The 17,444-nt window shown below is 37.3% G+C and overlaps 1 protein-coding gene across 1 annotated transcript in view; it reads left to right on the top strand.

Moving 5' to 3' along the window:
* Nucleotides 1–17,161, top strand: part of LOC113491919 — a 42,709-nt gene extending 25,548 nt beyond the window's left edge. The window contains exons 4-24 of the mRNA XM_026869135.1: nucleotides 2,737–2,903; nucleotides 6,803–6,872; nucleotides 8,040–8,169; nucleotides 9,496–9,688; nucleotides 9,829–9,966; nucleotides 10,101–10,330; nucleotides 10,472–10,597; nucleotides 10,723–10,875; nucleotides 11,123–11,298; nucleotides 11,497–11,635; nucleotides 11,747–12,015; nucleotides 12,119–12,292; nucleotides 12,429–12,605; nucleotides 12,698–12,901; nucleotides 13,149–13,391; nucleotides 13,652–13,836; nucleotides 13,939–14,207; nucleotides 14,302–14,451; nucleotides 14,569–14,715; nucleotides 14,893–15,049; nucleotides 15,442–17,161. Coding sequence (XP_026724936.1) covers nucleotides 2,737–2,903; nucleotides 6,803–6,872; nucleotides 8,040–8,169; nucleotides 9,496–9,688; nucleotides 9,829–9,966; nucleotides 10,101–10,330; nucleotides 10,472–10,597; nucleotides 10,723–10,875; nucleotides 11,123–11,298; nucleotides 11,497–11,635; nucleotides 11,747–12,015; nucleotides 12,119–12,292; nucleotides 12,429–12,605; nucleotides 12,698–12,901; nucleotides 13,149–13,391; nucleotides 13,652–13,836; nucleotides 13,939–14,207; nucleotides 14,302–14,451; nucleotides 14,569–14,715; nucleotides 14,893–15,049; nucleotides 15,442–15,645 — 3,701 coding nt within the window. The 3' untranslated portion in view covers nucleotides 15,646–17,161. The remainder of the gene's footprint in view (nucleotides 1–2,736; nucleotides 2,904–6,802; nucleotides 6,873–8,039; nucleotides 8,170–9,495; nucleotides 9,689–9,828; nucleotides 9,967–10,100; nucleotides 10,331–10,471; nucleotides 10,598–10,722; nucleotides 10,876–11,122; nucleotides 11,299–11,496; nucleotides 11,636–11,746; nucleotides 12,016–12,118; nucleotides 12,293–12,428; nucleotides 12,606–12,697; nucleotides 12,902–13,148; nucleotides 13,392–13,651; nucleotides 13,837–13,938; nucleotides 14,208–14,301; nucleotides 14,452–14,568; nucleotides 14,716–14,892; nucleotides 15,050–15,441) is intronic.
* Nucleotides 17,162–17,444: the final 283 nt, after the last annotated feature.

Consider the following 17,444-nt stretch of genomic DNA (forward strand, 5'->3'; position numbering starts at 1 on the left):
CCTGGTCGGTGCCTGTCTTAAACGAACTTATTACAATTAGTAAGGACACTAGGACTATAATTATCAACCTCCTATCTCTCATTGATGATTAGCAAGCGCAAGCGCGATTGCCAAGCATGAGGTATCTAATTCAAAGAGTTCGTATAATCAAACAAATCGTCTTTCATTTAAAACAAAAACGGAAGTAAAACCTATCCACTCTAAATAGGATGTCCTATTCAGTAGAATCAATGAAGTTTACAAGACAGATCTTATGCTGCCTTCTCCTCGCGATCTATTTAACTGAATACAAAATAAAAGAGCATTCAAGCGAAACTGATTAAAAGTTAAAACAAAGTTCGAGGTTCGATGCACTCTGTTGCTTAGCAACGACTGTCTGTTATCTAACACCGCGCATCTTATAAAGAACTTCCGATGTTATATTGTTATATAACCAATGTTTACTCTTCCAACTGCTAACTGGTGTTTGGGACTGCATTTGAGCTATTCTTAGAAATAAAATGTTAATATTTTATTAATAGAAGCTTTATTACGTAATTCTAAATTCTAAAAATTAAATATTAATAATATAAATGCGGACCACATCACATACATAGTTCTGAACCCAGAGTGAGTTGCTAAAGCACTTGTATTATGGAATCCAGATACAACGAAGGTACCAGAAACACCCAGACCCGAGACAATGTAGAAATGAGAATTTTTTCATTGACCCGACCAAGGATCGAACCCGGGACCTCAGAGCTAGCGACACCTTGAAACCGGTGCGTACGACACTCGACCGCGGAGGTCGTCAAAACAAAAATATGTTTCGAAAATTATAATGAACGCCTTGTCTCCTACAAATCTATGTACGTACTTCAATTTATGATAGCTGCGATAAGGCAGTGTTGCAACAATACGCTGCTAAGCCCTAAAGGGAAAATGGAAATAAGTACTCTATAATCTTTAGATGAAGCGTGATAGCCATTTATTAAAACGCCAGTGATTTGTCTCGCTCGAGACACGGAACGAAACTCATCACAAACAATGGGAACTAACTGTTTCCAACGACAAGCAATATATTTAAATACGAGATAAATTGATTGCTAGCACCATCTTCGGGGCTATTAATCTAGCAACGATATACAATATATTTTTCTTCAAATTTTTGGTGTTCGGATTTAAAAACCGATTTATTGCCACTATTCAATAAGCAATAATTTCGGTATAACGCTATATTAGAGGTAGTATGATTTAGTATACATTCTAAACTCGTATTGCGTAATATGAAAATATAAATAATAATAAAACTATTTTTATGTGAATGCAATTAAGGAATCGGTATTTAATGAATTTCTCATGCACTTTTGATATGACTTTATGATTTTTAACTGACTTTAAAAAGGAGGCGGTTATTAATAGGTCTGTAGGTATTTTTTTTCTTTTCTTATGTTTGTAACCTCAGAAGTACGGAGTGAGTGAACCTATTTTCTTTTCATTTTTCATTTAACGTACAGCGCTGTAATCTAGTCCCATTTTATCAAGTTTGGCTAAGTAGTTTTTACTGAAAGTATGTTTTTGTTGTTAAAACAATGTTGTTAGGTTAAGCATGCCGGCTGATAAAGCTGTGCAGAGAGGCGTATTGTTTTGTTTTAGAAGGTACGGAGAGTCTATATAAGGAGCTAGTAATTCATTACTTACCTGTCCAGAACATTATAGACTACCCTGACTCTACGTCTTTCGCCATGAAATACATTTTCTTTACTTCGATGCCTATAATTTATATTATTATGATGTAAACTAAAGATTAATTGCCAAATAAAGATAAATTAAAATAATAGTTATCAGCAAATTATCCTATTTGGTTATATAAATACCGCAATTAAGTTTTACACATCCAATTTGTGTTATTTAAGATATATTTAAGCTTGTAAAAGTATAAACACCACTAGTTTAATATTTCTAGGTAATAAGTATTACGTTAAGGACGAGTTTTTGTTAAGCCCACTTTCTATGCTATTTTTGTTTGAATTGTTGCATTTGTATCACCGCACCGATTTCTAATTAATATATTAAATATCTGTCACGAAATTTATTCTTAAATAATCTTCGTGATAAAAACCCTAATACCTAGTCCACTTTGGAACTAAATGTCAGTAGACCCTGATACAAGATTATAATGTTACACAGTTGCATTAGAATCTATCGGTTCACATCTGTTACTAAAAATTATAACTATTATAGATCAGATTTTCAGTCTTAATCGTTTCCAATCTTATCTGTGAAGATGTTAATAGGTACTCATATAATATCCATACTCACTACGATACTTATTATAATTATTAACGATACTTGAAGCTGCCGACATGATTACTTGTCTTGCAACAATCTTAAATACCTGAACTGTACTTACTTTTTGTTGCTAAGTGAAGGTTATCTGCATATTATAATAACACAAACTTATTGATTAAGTATTTTGAAACTTTAAATAAAGCTTTTCAGGAAAACAAAAGAAGATTTTACTGCTGTCGTTTCCGATTGTATAAAAATGAATTTGTTTTAAAAACCAATTGAATTGTACCCTTAAAAGAAGCCTGTATAATTCCAGGCTAAAACTGCTGCCCTACTATGCATCCCTGTTGCTAAAGTAGCTAAAGCCTGAAAGAAAGCCTACAGACCCAGTATTGTTTTTAAAACCTGGCTTCATCGTCTAAACTTATGTCCCCTTGTTTTCAAACAAAACATTTTGGTTCACAGGAGTGTCACAGCCTCTATCATCACCGTACCTACCAGAAGCGACGCTGGCTGTCCATGCCGCAGCCCAGCTGACATCTCCAGCTGACCATGACTACGTGACAAGCATGCTCGCCGCCTGGGGACAGCTCATTATGGACGACCTCATAACCACAGCCAATGGCAACAAGGTACACTTCAAACTATTACAAAAACAAAAAGGGCGACACAAAACAACCTTGTTGCACTCCTTGAACTATGTCATAATTAGAAAACGTCGTGTCGTGGCTCAATATGAATAAACAGTTAACACATCACAAAACTAAAGATGTCTCTCGTAGAGATTATGAAAGTATGGAAACTTTATACACGGCTTAATTGCCTTCGTAATTAGTGAAACAAACAAAAGATTGCATTGTTTTGACATGGGTCTGGTATACGTGAGGTCAAGGTTTAAGAATACCAATAAGTAAGTATTCAACTATTCGTAGGAAACCCTGAAGTTCCAATAAGAACTTCAATATAAACCAATGAGGTTAATGATAAACGTTCTTGAATTACATGAAAAATATGCTTCTTCTGTCTAGAAGCTATAAACATATCAATAAAATCACATGGCCACATTAGCAATCTATTGTAATAAAGATAATAGCGAGGTGATTATCCGAAGAGTTCTTGAAAGCTCGGCGATTATTTCATGACATATTCAATTCAATCGCTCAACACGAATTTAAAGAATAAGTATTATAATCGATTACGTGTCTAAGTAATATTAAATCACACATCGTGTCTAAAGCGTTGAAGGTCAACGGACACATGCTTTTTGTTAAGAGGAACGGATGGTGGCGCAACTTGACACCCATTCAATGTCCGTATAATCATCTGTGGTTCACCTTCCGTTCGCGATTTTTGAGACGAATTTTAATAATTTGGAAGTTGAAATCATATTTATGCATCGATAACAGAAAACTTGAGATAAATGACAAGCGTGTTAACATTTTGGCTTTACAAACTCTGTTTTCTCAAATTGTTCTATCTGGACTGGAATGTTACAATTTTTTCACTTCTGTGGACCCAACTTTGAACGCTAACATCGGCGAACGCGGTTGAAGATGTTTTTCTGAAACATTAAGTTCTTGAGACAAATTAATTTTAAGTTTTTGCGTGTAGAATAGATTCACTTATCGTTTTTTTGTTAATTGCCTTAGTACACGTATATGTAAGTTTGTCATTTGTTGGCATAATAATCAATTTATGTACTTTACATCTAAGATGGAGATAATATACTCACACCCATATAGTATTAAGGAGTATCGGCAATCACGAATACTGATACTCCTAATATAAAAATAACGCAACTCTTTATCAACTTACCGCCGAAACTTAACCAAACAAACTTGATTACATTGTTAGTAACAATAACAGTTTACATCATTACTGTTATTCTATTGCCATCGCCACCCGTGAACTTTACCCGTCCTTGTCATTTTACACAAAGTCTGCTAACGAAGCGATGCATTCTATAGTGCGTACTATCACCAAGGCTATAACTATGTCACGTCTAGGTGCCTCCATTTGCATAATATGCATAGGGGAAAGTTTCTATGTCTTTATTTTGGAACAGGGCTTGTTGTATATTATGAAGCGACAGTCTTGACAAGCAAATCGAGAACATGTTATTATACTTTTTTTACTATGTTTATTTTCAGTGAGTAGTCAGTTTAGCCAGTACATTTATCAGTTGATAACTATGGTTGTACCATTACAAATATTAGATTAAATCACGTGTTTTTTAATATTAAAACTGTGAAGACTGTTATTAGATGCCTAATGAATAAAAAATACATTACTTGTCCAGTTTTTGTTACGTACAGGCTTTATGCATGTTACAAAGATAGCACGTAAAATTTTCCTGTTGGTAATCGAATCTACAATTTTTTCGAAATGTAGAGATATTGAAATCCCGTCTTTCAACCCACATTCAATTGCTACTACAAAACTACATTTTGAGTTTTACGAGAAACTTTCGCCTGTCTAGTACTAATGTATAGATTCCTCAAACAAAGCTGATCATGTCAGTTCACACGATAAAAACCACTAAAATCATACTACAAGCTCATCTAACGTGGACCTAGTTACGCGATATGCGACTACGCGATATAAAGCTGATGAGTTTTTCAAACGGGCTAGTATCAGCAACTACCGGCCTGATAAAAAAAAAATACTGAGGAATGCAATAGGATGACATATATGTTACTAGAATGAAGGATGTGATCTTTAAAACTATTAATCCGATTATAAAAATTCCTAACTTATGTCTTCATAATAACGCGAACGAAGTCGCGAGCAACAGCTTGTTTTTGTTATAAACGGATCAATAACACGTGGAGATTGTTACGTAATATTCGTGATAGTTCGCGGGGTCGCCTCGAAAGGTTACGTATGTATCGGCCGCAGTGAAAGCGATGAAGTAACAGGCTAGCAGGCGATCTGAGTTCCTTAAAGGCCTACTTTACATGTCACAGTCATAGTCAAACAGGAAATTATATTTGTTATCAAATAACGGATACGAATAACAGTTGCTATTGTGTTCTATAGCGTAAATAATTTGCTAATTTTTGGAACCTTCTGCATAATTTACGTAAGAGTCTATATGAGTTTCTTTTTAGCGGTGCTTTTAAGAATATTGCACGACGTTAATTTAGTACAACTAACAGTTTAACACCTAAATTTCTGTGAAATAGCTAAATACCAAATTAATGGTGTTTAGCGAGATGCCTAGTTAAAAACTTACCAACATATCCAACTCATGAAATGTCAGAAATGTTTTGGAGAATTTACACTCTCTTGCGCCTACTTACATGGTCGTAGCATCATGAAATTCTTTTACAACCGGTTTGGTTCATTCAAGGAAAATGATTGCAACATTACGCTTCTTAATGACACCGGCAATAGAGTGTGGACATCGACTGGCGCCCGCCACATATTAAAATGTTCACGCATAAAGAAACCGCAGGCTTATGTACCCGTCTCGTGAACTGTGACAAAGTTCTCATAATCTTGATCCATTTTATATGTACTTAACTTTTTAAATCGCCCACGAAGTCAGGTGAAAGTTAAATCAGATAAAATTCATTGTTGGTATTTTCTATGTTTTTTCCATTAATACGTATAAATAATAAGCGTCTTGGTTTTTTAAAATCCATAGGCACATATGACGTCACTCCATTTATCTTGCAAATGAATCTGCAAATCTTAATATGCATTCGCAATATGCCGTTTAATTTGCAGCCCACTTAAAACATCACCCATTTGTCGTAGGTTTACGCATTTTATGTATGCGCTTTGCCTCTAATTAAATCTTAACCTACGCACATTATCTCTTCGTTTAATTACGTACTGATACACTAATTTAGAAGTTCAATTAGCACACATTGCAAAACATTTAGTAGGTATAATCACAGATTGACCTAGTGACCGAACCGGTCTGTATTAAAACTATAATTTTGTGACGCTTGTAATCTGATTACTACCTATTTAGATTCCTATTTACGTTAATTGCTAATCTGTACCTATATAAATTATCCAAAGTACCTACATAATAGACTATGCGATAATTAAGGCTTTGACACTTTGACTAGCATAAAACGAAAAACATGTAAAAGTAAGTAAGTGTGTTTGTATGCGTGTATGTTTGTGTATATGTTTCTTAACCCTCTACGCTCAAACGGTAGGACCGATTTGGATGAAATCCGTTTGAGCTTGAAGTCTGCCATAAATTCGACTTCGCTAAGAGAGGAAGGAAGAGTAATGTTTCTACAGCTATAACCGACATTCGCAACCTAAACAGAGACTGTGTTAAGATGTTAAGTAGGTTATATAGATAAGCTTATGTACCTGCTAAATACTTTTGATATAAGATGCAAGGACATTTAATTTCGGTCAAAGGCATGTAGGTACATTTTGGTATCAATTTGAAATTAATTACATTTTGCATCCACTTTAAATATGCTTTAAAATAAGTAAGGATCACTTCACTTCATCCCTTAAAATATTTATACAAATAATAATAAAGTATTTTTTTTCGCAGGACTGCAGAGGAGCAACTTGCGAATACGTTCGCTCTGCACCCACAAGAAACATCGATTCTTGCGGCTTTGGTACGTAGCCTTACACAAATAAATTATTCTTAATACTGTTATCGCATTAAGTTAAATTTATTGAACTCATTTCACGCTAACTTAGGTACGTATAATTGGAGCAAGTCTGTACAATTTATTGCATATACATTAGATATGTAATCAATGAAAATAAGTTCGTAATTTAATACAAGGCGTGTCTAACATGTTTTATAAAGATAAAAGTACTAAATTCAAAAGTATAATAGGTAACACCAGCCTATATACGTCCCACTGCTTGGCACAGGCCTCTTCCCGTGTAGGGAAGATTTGAGCTTTGATCACTATGCTAGCTCACTGCAGGTTGGAGATTTCAGAATCCAATATTTGGAATCCAGGTTTTCTTACGATATGCTTTCTTACAACGTTAATCAGTGGTGTACTAAGCCTATTTTGGGATCGAATCTGCACCTTGTGCATACAAATCCACGCATAGAACCACGACTACCCATTTCAAATTTAATTAATTCTCATATTTGAAAACTTGTTTCGCATCGAACAGTCGTTCGTTAATATTATATTTTATGAATATTTATAGCTATCACGTTAAATTATTGGACATGAGCAGTAATGACGGGTCCAAAATGTAGTTTGAAATGTTGCAATTCACTAGGAAGTGTTCTTACACCCAAACTGGTTTCAGAGAGCGTTTCTTATCCAAATTTTGTAACGTTGACATAATGTTGTAGGTACTTGTCAGTAACGTTAAAAATGTCGGCCGGTCGAATTGTTTGAGGAAATCGGATTGTGATCAAGGCTATTTTAAAAGCAGTCTCTTTTTCTAGTTTATTAACTTACTTAGAATCTGAAGTTGATAATAGCCTCACAAAGCAGAATATCTTAAAAAGTAAAATGAGAACACTGTAATTGTTGCATTTTAGCGAAGTGCGTGGCAATTTAGACAAATCAAATCTTATCTGTTTTAAAAAAAAAATACTTATTTCAATTATAACATGGTTCATCTCTCCTCCTGCCTGAGGAGAAAAGCCGAGAAAGAAAATCATTTTAAACTTGAAAAGTCTCGCAACCACCACATTACTACATGTATCCTACGCTATGCCAGAAACAGACAAAATAGTAAAACCAAGAGAACACAAAAAAGGTTAAAGTCTGCAGTAAACTTTATTCATTTTTTTTTCGTTTCCACAGAACACCGTGATCAGATGAACATGGCCACATCATTCCTCGACGGCTCCGTACTATACGGAAGCTCGGAGAAAGAGCTCCGGTCTCTAAGACTGTACGATGCTGGCAAAATCGACGTCGACTCATGCCGCAAGTAAGTTGCACAAGCTATTTATTGTGTGGGCGGGTGTGATTCGATCTAGGGGCAGTGAATGGGAACTGTTCCACTTAATGACTCTCTCAACTCGCCTGACCTCTACTTGCGCCACAGCTGTTTGTTAGCCTTCCGCATTTGTACCTAGAATTTGCTGAATAAGTCCATTTTTTTGTATAAAACGATTATCATTAAAATACCGGAATTAGTCTCTACTTTCCCCCGAAGTGCACATATTTTATTCTCTAAAATGCTTAAATAATTAACGGTATATCATTCTCGGTAACTATTACTTGCTAGTAGTAGCTTCTGATGCCGAAGCTTGTAAATCCAATTATTACGTCCCCAATAACAGGAGTACAAACGCGGAAGAAAACAAAGCACCAAGATTGCATCACTGAATTAATTCCCATACAATACCGATCACAGATATTATAGAAACAGTGCTTAATGTGTGAACTATTCCCATAGTTCTGTTCTCAATCGAGTCAATTGTATATTTGTTGCCTCTGTTACTGGTAAAACAGTATACTTGTTACCGAAAAACACGCTTACTTTACCTAGTATAGATAGTTTTACAAAGCATGTGCTATTAACCCTTAACGTATCGAAAACTTGTTTAGGAGCTGCATAATGGTCGTGCTAATAGAGATAACACAGAATTACTAAGTCTTATTAGCAATCCGTACTTTTTTCTTAAACAAAATATGCTCATGTTTATATCTACATAGCTTCTGATTCTTAAATGAATTTCGTTTGTGCCGAATTCAAATCAAGGACATCTAATATTGAAATGATTATTTTTCGAATTCTGGTCAATAGCGGCCTATACTCGGATAAAACAAAGCTAGAATTCCGAAGTGTCGTCATAACATGAATTGTATGCAAATAATGCCGACGAACGAACCTTGAGATGATTTGCATTCCCACTTAGTGATTTCAATCTTCTTATGTATTTGCATTGGCACCTATTGACTTGAAAGGTGCGTGAGATGTCTTTGATCGGAATCATTATAGGAAGGTTGGTTACCAGGAAGCAGACTACTTTATTAGAGATACAAACTTTGCGATTATATAGTCATGCATACAAACTTTTATGGTTAAAAAATAGTTCGTTTCGATAGACAAATTGTATGTTTACTTTCTGAAATAAACATGTATTATTTATTTAGTTTAAAGGAAAATAATGTACTGAGATGATCGATCGGTATTTAAAATGCATTTTTGTTTAAGTAAACGGTGTGATGTCCAAAAAAGATCTAATAGGATGCGAAATGAGAAAGCAACATTTATGAATGACATTCAATGTAAAGCATTTATTTTCAGATGCAAAGACGGCTCTCCCACCGCTCCTCTATACAAAGCATTGTTGGCGGAACATAACCGCATTGCTGGCGAGCTCTACACTCTGAACCCCTTCTGGGATGACACGACTCTGTTTTTGGAGACAAGACGCGCTGTGGCCGCCATCATCCAGCATATCACATACAATGAGTTCTTGCCTGTTCTGTTGGGAGAGGTAAGGAATCAACAAATCTATCCAATATCGACACTTTCATAAGGGACTCCACTTGAGAAAGACAAGAGACACAACTGACATTTTCTCCAGTGACGACTTTTTGTCTATGTCGTATTATTACAAAGGTAATTTGTTTGTAGGTCGGTATGGCGAAAGCAGAACTCAAGCTGACATCTCTTGGATTCTGGCGAGGTTATTCTAGTGCCATCCGCGCTGGTATCTATTCCGAACTCGTTGCTGTAGCACCCATCTTCCAAGCCATGATGAACGAGAGACTGGTAAGAAAATCTTATACTGTAAAGAATTCACAGACAAATAAAAATATTCTTCACATACATAAAAGCCGTGTTGATATGCGAAAGATATTTAGATATCTTGGAATCCTTATATAATAATGAATTGACATTTCCAGATAAATGTGACAACCACCTTATCAGACTTGGTACGGACCAGCGCTCAACACGTTTCTCATTTCCCACTCTCGGCTCAATGGGACTTGAACAGGGCTCGTGACCATGGCGTGTCTTCATACCTGAGGGCTTTACGCATGTGTGAACCCACCTCAACCATCAAGTCTTTTGGAGACTTCAGCCAAATGGGCTTCGACAGAAAGCAGCAGGAAATGATGGCTGATATGTACAGGTGAGCTATAAGTAGATACAATTCCAAAAATGTATTTCTATGTATAAATGTGTTTCTATCTATAAAATGTATTGTGGCTTTCCAAATTCCTGTGGATGTCTTATTGTATGATTTAATGTGTATTGTTATTCCGTTTTATAGGAGTGCTGATGACGTTGAACTCATGATTGGCGGAGCTATGGAGAAACCAGCGTCCGGTGCTGTTGTTGGATCAACGATTGCATGTGTTCTCGCACTCCAGTTCGCTAACTTGAAGAAAAGTGACAGGTATGACCTTTTTATGAGCGATTACTCATTAGTAACTCACTACTTTTTAGTAATAATAAATACAATACGAACTCTTCGATTTCTTTAAGCTCGTAATCTAAGCTAGCATATATTGGTTATTTCAGATTCTGGTACGAAAACGACCTGCCCCCGTCATCACTATCACCTGAACAACTCGGTGCTATTAGGAAGGTGTCACTTGCGGGTATGCTCTGCGCCGCTCAAGACAGTTTAACAAGCATCCAACCCAAGGCGTTTGTCAAAGAAGACCCCTATCTGTAAGTAGTAGTTAATAGTTTATCATCATTATCGTATCCAGTTCTCCAAGCTAAATCTAACTTAGATTAAACTATAACCTATAATGTCCCTTCGTTCTTTCGTCCATTTGTCATATCATCATCGTCCCTCCTTTTCCCAACATGTTGGGGTCGGGTTCCAGTCTAGCCGGATTCAGCTATTTTTCAACTTTGTTCATTTTTTCAAGGAAAATAATTGAATAATAATTAATTATTCTGTTAAATACAGGAACGCTGCTCAGCACTGCTCCCAACACAGCATCCTGGAACTTTCTGCATGGAGAGACGAAAGCGGCGCCAAAGCTGCGGAAAGATTGTCACAAGATATGCTCGCTACAGCTCTCGAAAAGGCCAAGCAAGAAATGGCTGACAGAAAGAAATTGGAATACATGCTTTGGGAAGCCCGTGAGTAAATTCAGTAATCCACGTACTAATTCAAAGGCACAAAACGGTATAATTTCAGAAGATCTTGCAATCGGCTCTATTGATGGAATTTTCGAGGCTTCCAAAAACCACATCTTTTTGGCTATTTTTGTATATTATGCATATACCCAATATGTATATTTGCAGCATATTATATCATCGGCTTTTCTTTATTTATAGGTGGTGGAGCCGACCCCAAGTCTCCGGTAGGCACTGCGGCGTCGTTCTCAAAGGCCAACAAGTATGCTCTGAAACTCGCTAACACATCGCTCTTTTTGGAATTCGCAACCAATGAACTTATCAACTCCATCAACAGCGGGTAAGTTTTTCATTTAATCTCCGTAAATATTGCTAATCAGTGATTTCGATTACGAACTGTTTTAAGTAGTCTATCAGAAACACCATTTAATGTAAACAATTTTTATTACAGCCATCGTCGCAAGCGACAGATCTTCGACGACTCTCTAGGCTTTGGAACATCAGACTTCGTAGACTCTCTTCAATCAGTGGACATCAGCGGTTTCCTCGGCAATGACCAGTCTGGTCCGATCATCGAGCCTCAGTGCGATGACAAGGGTCCCTGCAGTCCTGACAGCCCCTTCAGAACTTACACTGGATATTGTAACAACTTGCGAAACCCTAACCTGGGCAAGGGATTAACTACATTCGCTAGATTGCTGCCCCCTGTTTATGAAGACGGTGAGTTTATTTTTTTGTCTTTCTTTTCCAGATTTCCAAATACTTATTTCGGTAGAGTGCCATAGCTCAATCTAGTTGACTGATAACAAACAATGTTTTACAGGTGTAAGTCGCCCTCGCATCAACTCAGTGACTGGTACTCCACTGCCATCTCCTCGTGTGGTCTCCACAGTTATCCACCCTGACATCTCCAACTTGCACACGCGATACACTCTCATGACGATGCAGTTTGCGCAGTTCCTCGACCACGAGCTCACCATGACACCCATCCACAAAGGTATTTATTAAATTGACCAGCACTTTAGCCCTTTTTCAAGAACTGACTGATAATAATAATGTTATAAGACTGATATTTCAAACGGATTTAGCCCTATTTTCTTATTTGTTCTTACATTGTATTCCTCTTTTTACAGGTTTCCACGAGTCCATTCCTGATTGTCGGTCCTGTGACTCTCCAAGAACAGTCCACCCTGAATGTAACCCATTCCCCGTACCACGTGGTGACCACTACTACCCTGAAGTCAACGTTACATCTGGAGAGAGACTTTGCTTCCCATTCATGAGAAGTTTGCCTGGACAGCAACAACTTGGTAAGTCATATTTCACTTATAATATTCCTGCCATTAAAGTTATTTTCACTGACTAAAAATACAAGTCTAATCTTACATACTCGTTTTTCTAGGACCTCGTGAGCAAGTAAACCAGAACACTGCCTTCATTGACGCGTCGGTCATCTACGGAGAGAACCCTTGCATCGTACGAAAACTCCGTGGTTTTAACGGACGCCTCAACGCTACAACAAACCCTATCAATGGTCGCGAACTGCTGCCTAGAACTGACAACCATCCCGAGTGCAAGGCCAAAAGTGGATTCTGTTTCATTGCTGGTGAGTGCAAAATTCTTATACCTTCAAACTAGTAAACTTTTCAGCTCTAGCTAAGCTGAGCTAAGTTTCATCCACGTGCCCATGCTCCAAATTTCTTAAAGTTGCTTAAGCATAAAAGCGAATCTCTTGTATTAAGCAGCTAGCCTGTGTGCAGGTTCAGCAGCTGTCAGTAAAATTACAATGTAAGAGTATATTATGATAATCCTTCTTTTTCGAAATCCGCTTCAATCTTGTCATTGTATCCCAGGTGACGGTCGTGCCTCCGAGCAGCCGGGTCTCACGGCCATCCACACGATCTTCCTCCGCGAACACAACCGCATCGTAGAAGGTCTCCGCGGCGTGAACCCGCACTGGGACGCCGACCAGCTGTTCGAGCACGCGCGTCGTATTGTCGCCGCCACCTTCACACACACCATCTACAATGAGTTCCTGCCCAGACTGCTTTCATGGAACGCTGTCAATTTGTACGGACTCAAGCTGTTGCCTTCAGGTACATATTTTGAGTAATTGTTTAATTTTAAGTACGTACTGTTATCTACTTGTGAAATGTAACCTAGATACTTTTAACTTAGAAATCATAGCGAGGGATGTGTCTTTCAGAGCCAACAGAATCGTTTCATTCATCTAGCGTTTATAAACTTCTATTGGTAAATGATTTCCACGAGTTCTTAAAGACGACCCCCGCTAAACTTTCCTCATTGAATGCAAGGAGAACAAACAAAAATAACAACCACACATTTTACATTTCAGGTTACTACAAAGAATACTCGCCTACCTGCAACCCCTCGATCGTGACAGAGTTCGCAGCAGCCTCCTTCCGTTTCGGTCACTCTCTGCTCAGGCCCCACTTGCCGCGTCTCTCGCCCAGTTTCCAACCCGTCGAACCACCAATCCTGCTAAGAGACGGATTCTTCAGGCCCGACATGTTCATGGCTGTGAGTGCCTGTTTAAATCATTGGTCTCACTTACATTATCTTCCAAAATTTCCTTTATGTATTACAAAACATTTTATAACAATTTTTTGCCGTCGTTTCTAGCACCCACCAATGGTAGACGAACTGATGCGTGGTCTCGCCTCAACTCCCATGGAAACCCTCGACCAGTTCATCACTGGTGAAGTAACAAACCATCTGTTCGAAGACCGTCGTATACCCTTCTCTGGAATCGACCTTGTTGCTCTAAACATCCAGAGAGCTAGAGACCACGGAATACCAAGTTACAACAACTACAGAGCCCTCTGCAATCTGAAGAGAGCCACAACATTCGAGGATTTGTCCAGAGAAATACCTGATGAAGTTATTGCAAGGTAACCATAAAAAACGAGCAATGATAACTTAATAATATAAACTCTTTGAAATGTATTAGTATGGTAAAAATCTATATCTCCATCATTTGTTCAGGTTCAAGCGTATCTACGCTACTGTTGACGACATCGACCTATTCCCCGGTGGTATGAGTGAGAGGCCACTCCAGGGTGGTCTGGTTGGACCCACCTTTGCGTGCATCATTGCTATACAGTTCAGACAGCTCAGGAAATGCGACAGATTCTGGTAAGGATTATAAATAATTTCATGTCTCGATTTATTTATCCTCAAAATTAGATATTTGCTTATTTTCCTATATTAAATGTAGATGTATCAAAATATAGCATTGACTCTTCCTTCTAGGTATGAAAACGACAACCCAGCAGCTCGCTTTACGGAACAGCAATTGGCTGAGATTCGAAAAACGACGCTGTCCAAACTGATGTGTGACAATTTCGACGTTCCCGGAGAAATTCAAAGGGCTGCTTTCGACTTGCCTAGCAATTTCCTGTAAGTAGCCACTATCAACTTCCTTCCATCATCCCTTATACAGTTGTCACTTTACGAATGAAGGGCAATAGGATCCCTCGGATGTAAAATAAGGAATTTGACGTCTCTGTATCTTAGGAAGAGGTCAGTTTCATCGAGTTAATAGGCAATTTACAAATATTGTTCTTTTATTTCTAGGAACCCACGCGTATCATGTGCATCCCTACCACAGTTGGACTTATCAGCGTGGCGCGAGAGTTCAGCGCAAGGCTGTCTGATCGCCGGCCGCTCTGTCGCCGTTGGAGAGTCTGCCTTCCCATCGCCTTGCACATCGTGCATATGTACCGTAGAAGGGGTAAGTTTTTCATAATCAATATTAAAAATGTAAATCATTGTTCAGAATAAAGGTGAGCATTTTCCAGCATTGCGTCATGGTTATATAAAAGTATTTCCTTTCATACAAAAAAATACCCGCAATGTGTTAGAAGAATAGTTAAAATTTGAGGTCATTTTTTGTGGCTTTTATGAACTCCACCTTTATGTTTGTTACCGACTCCTTTGGGCTTGATTTTTCCCACTTCATTGTCTACCCTTTTTTGGGCATAGGGATATTTTGTATTTATTTTATTGGCAATATAACTTCAATTCATTCATAGCAATCACACCACAACTTTGTATAATAGCTGAATAGCCGATCACGACATCCCTAGTCTTGACCAATATAGTAACCGTGGCATGTGTGTGCAGGCGCAGTGCGCATCGCTGCGCATCACGGACTGCGCGCAGCTGTGGCGCGAGTGGCCGCGCGAGGCGGTGCAGCGCGACGACGTGTGCACCGCGCAGTGCGGCGCCAGCTCCGCGCCCGCCGCGCCGCACGCGCCCGCGCGCGCCCCGCGACGACCCAACATCAACTTCAACTTCCCCGACCTCTCACCATTCGTCGCCAAGTGAACAACCCCACCCCCACACCACAGGACATAAGTTTACACATCCAGAGACGACCCCCTCAAACTACAATTCAATTCGTCTCTGAATTCAAAATAAACCAGGGAATAACGAAACAAACAAAAGAAAAGTTGAATAAAACTTAAAAACGTCACAAGACAATGAAATGATCCAAAGCATTGTCATCGCCAGCGATTGGCGCATATTTATTCCAAAATACAAATTATCTTCAAATTATTTTTACAATTTTTTAAATACAAGACAGGATCGATAACTAGTCGTAATATATCTACGGCGCTTGTTTTATATTTACCTATCTAGTTTCAAACATATGTCTATAACATTAACAATTTCAGAGTTACCATAAGATTACCAGTGAAACGAGAGAATAATAGTCACAATATTTAAATATTCAAGTATCTGACTGATTGTCGTGTCTTATATACTTTGTTTTATACTTAGCTTAAGTATTGGTTAGGTCATAGTACTACTCGTTATCCGATGTGGACGTCTGTAGCCGACCTATACCTTGAGGTCGCAATGAAACAAACATATGTACAAACACTGTAGCTTAGAAAATAGCGTGCTTCGTTTAAAATAGTTCTATTTTCTAAATTCAGTTGCTTTGTTAACGTTATCATAGTTTTGTTTTTATGTAATACAATTTTACATAAGAAACTTGTTAGTCCTATTAAGTATGTTTATATAATATTTAATGGTACTTATATATTATGTCAAAATTTGATTATAGCTTTCCATAACTAGTTAAGTGTTTCGTTTCTATCACATTAGTTGTTAATCATGAGTCTTATATCAAAATCGTGATATCGAATTGTAAAATACTTTGAGAAAAATGTTTTAATGTTACATAATATTATATAAGTTTCTAATATAAACAACTTGTTAGCGGTGACTTTAATAACAAGAATACTAGCAATGCGTTGGCGTTGCTAATACTCTTGTTAACCTTTCTAAGCTTAACGTGCCTTGAGTGTTCACCACATATACTTCGTAAGGTCAGAATTCTCTTCGGACTTTAAACTTAGAACTACCTTTTACTCTATAGACTATAATATTTTTCTAAGTAATATTATGGTAATGTGTTGCAATGTTTCTAAATATTCACAAACATTAAATATAACGTCATCGTGAGCTTTAAATAAACGACACCACAATGTTGAACGACATAAATACAGTGTCAATATCATCAATGTAGCCAAAATATAACCTCCCGTTTTACCAATAATGTTACCATATTATTAATATTTACCAGATTCCCTATAGTGGGAACAAAGCTGAGACCAAAAGTTAGTCTCCAATAATTATAATAGTTGTGTCTAGCTCACTATAATAATTAAATTCACTGCCTAGTTGTACCTAGGAATGTAGGTCTTGTAAATTATTTTGTAATATATTGGAGTTAATAATTAAGCGTAACACATTTATTAGTTGTAATATTTTTAGTTTTATGATATGAATCTCACCTAGACAACGAAAATTGAATAGAAATATTTTTTATTTATAAAGTAGTTTTATTTGTTTGCACTATGTTCGTTGAATGTTCTATATCTAGGTAACATGTTCTGACATTTACAATATACACATTGTTTGGCATGCAAGTCATTATACAATCGGAAGACGGATAACGATGATAAAGCTTAACTACAATACAAACGTTCAAAATGAGAAATAAAAAGTTTCTAATGACATTTAAAACAACTGTTTACGAGATTACTAACTTTATACAATACTATGTTACAATAGGCACACAGAAATACGTGAAAGCTATTAAGTGGTCCGTGTTT

Source organism: Trichoplusia ni, chromosome 3, assembly GCF_003590095.1.
Source record: "Trichoplusia ni isolate ovarian cell line Hi5 chromosome 3, tn1, whole genome shotgun sequence".
NCBI classification, from domain to species: Eukaryota; Metazoa; Arthropoda; class Insecta; order Lepidoptera; family Noctuidae; genus Trichoplusia; species Trichoplusia ni.